This window comes from Caloenas nicobarica, chromosome Z, assembly GCF_036013445.1.
Source record: "Caloenas nicobarica isolate bCalNic1 chromosome Z, bCalNic1.hap1, whole genome shotgun sequence".
Lineage (NCBI taxonomy): Eukaryota > Metazoa > Chordata > Aves > Columbiformes > Columbidae > Caloenas > Caloenas nicobarica.
The window spans coordinates 69177792-69187277 of record NC_088284.1 but is presented as its reverse complement, the minus strand read 5'-3'; the positions used below and the strand labels follow the sequence as shown (position 1 = coordinate 69187277).

The following is a 9486-nucleotide window of genomic DNA, read 5'->3' as shown; positions in this document are numbered from 1 at the left end:
TCCAACCATAATCTAACTCTGGCACTAAACCACGTCTCTAAGAGCCTTATCTACACATCTTTTAAACACCTCCAGGGATGGTAATACAACGACTTTTCTGGGCAGCCTGTTCCAATGCTTCACAACCCTTTTTGTGAGAAAATTTTTCCTAATATCCAATCTGAACCTTCCCTGGTGCAACTTGAAGGCCATTTCCTCTTGTCCTACCACTTGCTACTTGGTTGAAGAGACCAACACCTTCCATGCTACCATGTCCTTTCAGATAATTGCAGAAAATGATAAGGTCTCCCCTCAGCCTCCTTTCCTCCAGGAAAAATAGCCCCAGTTTCCTCAGCTGCTTCTCATAAGAGTTGTTCTCCAGACTCGGCTGTTGACCAACACGCCCAGATCCTTTTCCACCAAACAGCTCTCCAGCCACTCTTCTCCAAGCCTGTAGCGCTGCATGGCCTTGTTGAACCTCACACAACTGGCCCCAGCCCAACAATCGAGCTAGTCCAGGTCCCTCTGTAGAGCCTTCCTACCCTCCAGCAGATCAACACTCCGCTCGACTTGGTGTCGTCTGCAAGCTTACTGAGGGTGCACTCAGTCCTCTCATTCAGTTCATTGATGAAGATATTAGACAGAACTGGCCCCAATACTGCACCAGGGGGAACACCCCTCATGACTGGCCACCAGCTGGATCTGGCTCTGTTCACAACAAGTCTTTAGGCCTAGCAATCCAGCCAGTTCTTAAACCAGCGAAGAGTACACCTGGTCAAGCCATGAGCTGCCAGCTTCTCCAGGAGAATACTGCAGGATATGGTGTCAAAGGCTTTACTGAAGTCTAAGTATACTACATCCACAGCCTTTCTCTCATCCACCAACTGCTTCACCTTGTCATAGAAGGAGATCAGGTTGGTTAAGCAGGACCTGCCTTTCATAAACCCATGCTGACTGGGCCTGATCACTTGTCTGTCTTGTATGTGCTGCATGATGGCACTCAGGATGATCTGCTACACCCCAGCATCCCTTCCCCATGTACACAAATCTTAAACTCACTTCCACTAGGCAGAAATTATTTATGGTGTGCCTGTGGATCTAGTAAATAGTAATCTCAGACTCTTCAATCAACCGAAGTGTAAGCTCCTGGTACCTGTTAATACACCTGAAATGGCTTTTTAAAGACAACGGCAGAGCAAAAAGCCTGGAAGGCTGGCTTAAATATTGCATTGTTTAAACAGTTGAGTGAGTTCCTCACTCTTTCAAAGTGATTTTCTCAGACTGTGATTACTTTTCTCTTTTTTTTAACCTGTAATCTAACAAAGCTGCAAAACTTTTTTCATTAATTTAGATGCAAACCTCATACCACAAAGCTGAATTCCAGCAAATCTTCTTAGGAAATAACATATAAATCATGGTAAGAAATTACCAGTTTGAAGTCTAATAAAAAGACGCATACTGACTGCATCTGTCGAACTATCAGAAGAAATATTAGTTGACATGACTTAAGGGATGAAGAGATAGATGAGAGGTTTCCTATGTGCAAGTCTCTGACATTTCCAGTGGTCTCCAGCTACCATTTGAAGCTTCTTTAATTAGAAAGGTACTTTTTTGTAAGAAATCACAACTCACATGCAATGACTATTTTCAGCTTTTTCATTCAATCCAGGTCTATGCAGGACACATAAAAGTATGCTTCTTACAATTCACCACCTGTAACATACCAATCTTTTGACTTACTTTTATAGGAGGCTCCATGATATATCCATGTACAGTCTCCATGTAAATATGCACGCTTACACACATAAGTTACATATCATATATTCAAACATTCTCTATCTGAAACACACATAGGTGGTTTTGGAAGGTATTTTCTCTAGGAGTATATATGGAAGAGTGACAAAAATTGAAAGGAATACATGAATGGGTTGATTTAAGGATTTATTATTGCTCCTAGGCTCTCTCCAGAGCTGCAGCCTCCTGCTTTCATCTTTCATGCCTTAAGTACAAGATTAATTTTTCTCAAGCCAGCAGTATAATTTTTCGCAAAACTTACTGTTCATTTAGCTTTAGCAACAATATGGATGTACATTGTCTTGACTTGTTTAGCTTGCGCAACCTTCTCCTCCTCTAGCATCCCCACATGGATTTAATTACTGTGTTCCAGGCAACTACAGACATTTTCCTTGAGTTTTAAGGTGTGGAACTGCAAACATGCATGCTCCTGGATAGCTTTACCTGTGTGACCTTTCTTGACAAAATCAAGTTATTCACATGTACAGATACTTTTAGAGTTGATGTCCCTCAGTATTAAGGCAATATATGAAATATTTAGCTTTTCTGCTACTGGAGAAGATAGATGACATCCTTCTTCAGTGCACAGCAAACTTCCGTGGTGTATCAAAGCAACATCAAGGCAATTGAACTCACTGTAGGAACTTTCTGAATTCTTCAATAAAACTACATATCTATATGGAAAACCAGGTTATGTTTGTACAATGATTTACAGTGTACAGCAGGTAATAACAGAATAGTTATGGTCTTGAAGATACAGTTCTTTTCTTTACCAAAAATATGAAAAAGGTAAAAAGGAGCCCTCAGGATAAAAACTGATTTCTGACAACTAAAAATATTAACAACAGATGACATGAAGTCTTTCATTTTCAATGCTTCAGACCAACTAAATGTCAACTTGGTGCAAGCAAAAAACCTTACCAGACTACAAAAGCTATAGTTTCAATTAAAGAGTAACTTTAAGTTATTTGATGATATCTATGGGAAGTAGTCAGGAACAGTCTTCAATCACCTTCTAGCAAAGCCCAGACCTTTCAACTTTGTATTTGTGATACATAATTTAATTTTAAACTGAAAATACAACAGACTTGATGAAAGACAACTCATAATTCCAGAATCTGGATTATGTTTTCTCAGTTAGAGTTTTAAAAAGCCGTCATTCACAATAAGGGAAAATGGGGGAAAGAAAAAAAAAAAAAAGACAGTAGGAAGGAAAGACAGAAAAGGACAGACAAAAGACCCACAGGCACACAGAAAGACAAAGAAGAAATAGTATGATTTCAACATGGTTACCATCTGGAAAGGTGATGGAGTCAGAAGGCAGCAATCAATTTCAAAATGGCCATGGCATAAAGCTGCAGCCAGTGCTCTCTGCCAAGTTTGGTGGTTCAGTCCAAGAGAGGCGTACCAGAAAGAGGTTGTTAAAGGGCTTCAGTGATGAATCTTACCGTTCAATATTGATTTTGTCTTTCTGACTGTTGTATTCTAAGAAGACATCACAATTAAATCACCAATCCGCACATGGAATATATGAGTTTCAGTGTACTCTGCAAAAGACTACTCACAGACTATGATTCCAGCTTCGCACTGGACATCAGTTTCTCCCCTTCAAACCCAAAGCAACACAATTTTCAGAAATATTGACTGAGAGTCACATGGTGTCTGCTTATACAGCTGCTCAGTTTTACGGATTACAAAAAACATCTGGAGACCCTTTGAGAATGAAGCATGCAATGTATAGATTGCAATAATATCCAAAGATTTATGTATCTTATAAAACAGAAACACACTGCAGTTGCTTAAAAATAACTCCATTTTTATTTAAAAAGAAGTCACTCCTGTCCAGAAGTAACTATTCATAATCAAACTAACCAAGTCAATGCAAGCAGAAAGGGGTAATAAATCTATTGTTTTGTCTAGTAAGTTTCCACTAACAACCATTCATATTTGTAGTCGGTCTGTCTCATGCATCCTCACACTCTCTCATTTGTTTTTAACAGGCTTAAGGTCTGATCTTCCAGAGGTACATCCAGTAAGCAGGGGGAAAAATAATTCTTCAATATCATCTCTCATGGCTAGCTCCAAGAGATTTTTTTTAATATTATTTCATATTCATCTTATAATTTTCTTAGTACAGTAAGAGTAGAAGGAGCCATGCATGACCTGGGCTTTTAGCAGACTGGAGAGTAGATGAGGACATCCACATTAGGAATTCTCCTTTTTAACCACCTTGAAATTTTTTCTTTCCACTTAGTATGGAAAGAGATGGGCATTGCCCTTTTTTAAGGAATTCTGGCTCAGAATCTGTGAAGGAAGTTGTAAGAGATAAGAACTGATTCAAGAAAAATATCCGCTTAAGAAAGGCAGGTAGTAAGAAGGCACTACACCCACGCCACTCTTCCCCCTTTCTTTCTTCAACAAACTCAATTTCTTCCTGGGCCAGATGCCATCACTTTAATTTCATTACATTTTTGTAATGTCTTCTCAATAACTTTACACCACAAAACTTTTATGTGGCAGGATACCACAAAGCCATAAAGACACAATTGCAATGCTTAACTAAATGAATTTTATTCACTGCTACATGCATCCCATGTCAAGCACACTGAAAAAAACATTTCCTTCTGTTCTGTTACTCAAAGACACAGCTATTTTCCTTTTATGCTTTGGAGCATTCCTTCTTTTTTGGAAGAATTGCTCATTCCTAATGAATTAGTTCTTTATCTAAATCAAGGTCTTTTTTTTTTTTTTTTTTTTAATGAAGAAGGCCTGCAGTATATTTCATGTTTGGTTTTTGCATAGTTATTAATAAGCCTACAATAGATTACCTATGTCACCTGATTATTTTTTCTCATGAAAATCAGTATCTGGTGATTTGGAGTCTGAAATTTGTCATTAAGTACCTGACATTTGGTAGAAAGCTTGAAGAAATAATGATTTATCTGACTATTCCTTCAAGGTCTAAGGCCCAGTGCAGTGTTTTTTGTGACCCAGATGATTTCCTTGTTCCCAGTCTGTTAAAGCCTAACACGGTGCACTTGTAGGCCCTGGAGATTCCCTACATACACTTACCAAAGGATGCAGCTGCTGCAGTTCCCATTCACAGGTCAGCAGCGAGGTTGAGAGCATTTCCCATGCAGACACATACGTACAAGCTCACACAGTCACACATTGCACAATTCAACACAGGTAGAGCAGAATCTTCCCCAGCACCTCTCTAAACATCAATAGCACTGATGAAAACAAGGAGATGGATAGACCATGCACTGACTTGATCCCTTTCCACACACGCAGACTAGAGTGAGACGCACAAAAAATGGATAAGAAGAGGATTCAGTAAGAGTAGGGCAGACGTATCTTAAGAAAAAACAGTATATTACTGTTGTCATTCAAGTATCCCTATGACCCCACATAACTTTTCAGGAAAAGAAAATTGACTCATTCCTTGCTTTGACATTAAATAAATGAATAAGTACAAACAGGTTTTCTTCTTCCTCTTTAATTTGGGAGTAGCTCCTGTGCAACTTCTGAGATAACTATACCTCCTGCTGTATGTCATCTTATTAGTCACTCTGCTGCATGTCATCTTATTAGCTACTCTGCTGCTGTTAAACGTATCCTCTCCATTTAGATTGCACCCTTGGGCCACTTCAGAAATTGGCGTTTATTTTCACTGAAGAACAAGTTACTTTTAAAATAGCGTTTGAAGGAGAAATAGACCAAAAAAAAAAAAAGTTAAACATTATCCAAAGGGCTTCTAGAAATACCAAAGTATTAAATACAAGTTTGAAGATGGAGGAATCTGCTCTTTACTTAATCATCAAGATATTACTACAGGTGAGAGTTATTGCAAAAGCTCAGATTATGACCTTACAAAGTGATCCCTAAGCAAGACATACCTCTGCCTATTGGCTCCCCCACACTCATATACAGCAGTTTCATGTTTTCACATGCTGAAGACCATCCCCTCCCTGTTGTGAATTCCAGCAGTTAAGATTTTCAGATACAGGATGCTTATCAAAAAAGAACTGGAGGAAAATAGATCTAATACTGTAACTTTTTTTAAATGTAGCAGTGATCAATTAGTTTGATTTACATGCAAATATACATAATGTAAAATATATATATATATATATATAAAACCAAAAAAATTCTTCCAGTACAACTGCAGGGTGGTACAAAATCAAGGAAGCATGCAGCTGTTCAGCAATGCTGCCAGTGTCTGCAGGCCTATGAGAAAGCAGATGATTCCAGAATTGCGAAGTCGTGGAAAGGCTGACACCTCATGAGAATGCCATTGCTGACACCGGCCAACAACTCTAAGACACTTAACACAGTACAGCACCAAAACATGTAGAGCATGACAAAATGCAAACTGTCTTCCAGCTTCTGTAGACAGCCTTCCTGAAAAATCTGCTCCAGATGGCCTAAGTCACCCCTGCAGTGAGAATACTTCACCTTACAGCAGCTTTCAGGAACATGAGTTTTTTCAGCTTGCAGATGCCAAGAAGCAACTGTTGCCTGTAGCCAGTCTGTGTAGTTTTGGACGCCACAACACTGCAGCTTCCTCTGTACTTCATCCACAGCCCTGCTATCAGGGCCTTGGGAATGTGTCCCACTGTACTGATAGATGAGGTAACCCATAGTGCTTTTCAGCTCAGAAGCCACCCGAATGGAGTAGAACTGTACCAGAACTGCCGAAGACATTTCTAGGCAAAAAAGGACTAGCAGCAAGTACATGAGAGCCCCTTGATAATAGCGGGAGCTCTTAGCAGAAATCAAGATGGTCAAAATTCCAGTAGGTAGCAAGATAAGTGCAGCTGCAACAGCCAACCAGCCAGGGAGAGACAACAAAGACTCCTGAAATAAGTATCTGTAGTTCTTGTACATCAGGATCACAACAATTCCACCAAAGGCCAGAGCTGCCGCAGCACCCCAGAAGATGAAGCCTAGAAACCTCAGCAGAGATCGAGCAAAGAGCTTGAGCCAGGAGTCCTCATATTGCCACAAAGATAAAGATGACAATGGCAACACCAGCACAGCTCTAATTCTCCTCATTCTGCTCACTCCTAGCAGCCCAAACACTCACCACCACTTAAGAGGCCTCCACCCCTCTTATCCAGGTGCAGCAGATGATATCTCCACCCAAAACCACTGTTGAGACTCCATTAGCACAAAGACTAAGGCTCACATCAGCTAAGCACATGCTGCTGCTTGTTCTCCGTAGGCTGCAGAAACCAGGAGAGTATGTGCTAAGCTGCTGTCAAGAGGTCATTTACTCTACTATCATGGGGTACATTTGCATCTGAAGGAGGAGGACAGCTGGAAAAATGTTGCACCCCTTGCTTTACTACATCGATGTGTTAAAGAGCTAAACATAGAGAAATAGTCAAGGTGGCAGCCAGCAGTCCAAGCTCAGATCATGTGCACTGCCCAAGTGAAAGAAGAGATCCAACTATCAATCCAACAGCAGTAGCCAAGGTGGAAGCAAACGCACAAGTCAGAGTCATTAATAAAGGAGTATTTTAAGCAGAGCTATTCAATCAGGAATCTCTGTAGGCAACCCTTACCTAGACTCATAATACTTTCCAGTACATTTACCACTCATTGGATTTTATGAGGGGCATAATGACGTTAATAATATTTTACCCTTTGTCAATTAACAAGAATGTCATGTAGCTTCCATTGCTCAAGACATCTGGATGAGAAATCCCTACCATTTCACAGTTGTACCTCTCAGTTTGTATCACCAGTGATTTGACTAAGTGTTGTAATGAATGAGTACAAGCAATGGTAAGAACTGTATTAACTTCTCCTTGTGTGTAAAGAAACTGAATTACACACTAGCCAAATGACTTCACAACAATCCCAAAGAGAACTAGTGCCAGCAGAAGAACATTATTAGTCAAATGTTGGATACAGAAGAGCCAAGCAGAATGGGAAACCTCCATAAAACTTGCCACAGGTGCCAGAAAGGCAGATTCCAGTGTCAACAGTGATTCCCTAATCATCCTGACAAAATCCCACAACATGTCTTCTGTTTCTCAAGATGTAGATCAGGGCTAATACAACAGGCACACAGCAGGGAGAACAGAGAGAAAATGATCCTCCTTTTCACAAACATAAGTACCTGTCAAACCTGCAGAAAATTGGAATAAGTCAGTTACCAGATCCCTGGAACCCTGGAAATGTCTCAGCAAAGCTGATGATCCCACATCTGTCAGACATTCTACAAGGACCTATTGCTGTTATGTATGCTATGCACACACAGATGTTGAGCTGATCCCCATCAAAATGTCTTTTTATATGTTGTACAAACACATCATTAAGGTTGATTATCTTGGAATGAGATAAATTGCTTTTATTATTTTTAACCTTGCCATTAACAGTAATTAACATGCAGTGATTAACTTGTTAAATCTTAACCAAATGCTTCTTTCAAAGCTGTTCTAGGATGTGTGTTTTCCCGCAACAGTTCTCTGAAGTCAGTGTCTGCCCTTTCTCTTCTTCAGCTTGCTGCTACCCCCAGCCCTCCAGCTGTGTTGCTTTTGTTGCCATTCACTCATTCTCTTGAATGCCTTTTTCACTGATTCCTATGTTCTGCATCAGGGAGAGGGGGAAGGGAGGGACAGAAAAGATTTTCGCTCGCATCTATACGCACAGGCAAACAACATTGATTTTAATGTTTCCATGATGCAGAAGAAAAATATCAGAAGGGTGTAAGGAAACATATCAGAAACATATCAGAAAATACTGTGAGGATTAATAGCTGCATATTGCTGATTTGTAAGTTTTGTGAAAAAAAGCACATCAACCTGCCCCTTTTCCTTTCTGCCTTCTCCCATGCTTGTAAAGCTTAATGAGATATTAAGAACTGAGTTACAACCCTATTTACTTCTAGCATATTTTGCAGTCAATGAAACACATTAGAAAGGCTCAAACTACCTACAAGATAATTTTACTGCACCTCTTGTTTGTTTCAGCCAATGTAACTGCCATCCCCTCACTGCATAAGGAAGAGAGAATTTCAATAGTTAATGAACCCCAGAGACTCTTATCTCTCAAAATATTCCACAAATATAATCTTTTCCCATTTACATAAATCTAGCATTTTGGACCACAATGAGGGTTCTCCTTCCTTCCTTCCTTCCTTTCTTCCTTCCTTTCTTCCTTCCTTTCTTTCTTTCTTTCTTTTTCTTTCTTTCTTTCTTCCTTTCTTCCTTCCCTTCTTTCATTCCTTTCTTCCTTCCCTTCTTTCCTTCCTTTCTTCCTTCCTTTCTTCCTTCCTTTCTTCCTTCTTTTCTTTCTTCCTTTCTTCCTTTCTTTCTTTCCTTCCTTTTTTTCCTTCCTTTCTTCCTTCCTTTCTTCCTTCCGTTCTTTCTTGCTTTGTTTCTTTCTTCATTTCTCCCTTCCTTCCTTTCTTCCTTTCTTCCTTCCTTCCTTTCCTTCCTTTCTTCCTTCCTTCCTTTCCTTCCTTTCTTCCTTCCTTTCTTTCCTCCTTTCACCTTTCTTTCCTTTCTTTCTTTCATATCAGCTGTTGGACAGAAAGAGGGGGAGAGAGAGTGGGGTGAAGTGGCTTTTTTAAGTGGAGAGGGTTGTGCTGCCACAGGCTTGAGCTCTTCCACTGGTGCCTTTGTGCTGTCTTAGCCCCATGCAGAGGGTAGGGACTGACTCATATACAGTCTCCTCCTGAAGTCAGGACTTTCACAGCAG

General features: G+C 40.0%; 1 protein-coding gene across 1 annotated transcript; it reads right to left on the bottom strand.

The window, feature by feature from the left end:
• Positions 1-6003: 6003 nt before the first annotated feature.
• On the bottom strand, positions 6004-6831 carry LOC136002111 (tetraspanin-3-like). Its single transcript, XM_065656945.1, has one exon. It carries the CDS (start codon positions 6829-6831, stop codon positions 6004-6006), a length of 828 nt encoding a protein of 275 aa, XP_065513017.1.
• Positions 6832-9486: the final 2655 nt, after the last annotated feature.

Coding starts and splice junctions, on each gene's coding strand:
- LOC136002111 (XM_065656945.1), bottom strand. CDS start 6,831: ATGAGGAGAATTAGAGCTGTGCTGGTGTTGCCATTGTCATCTTTATCT.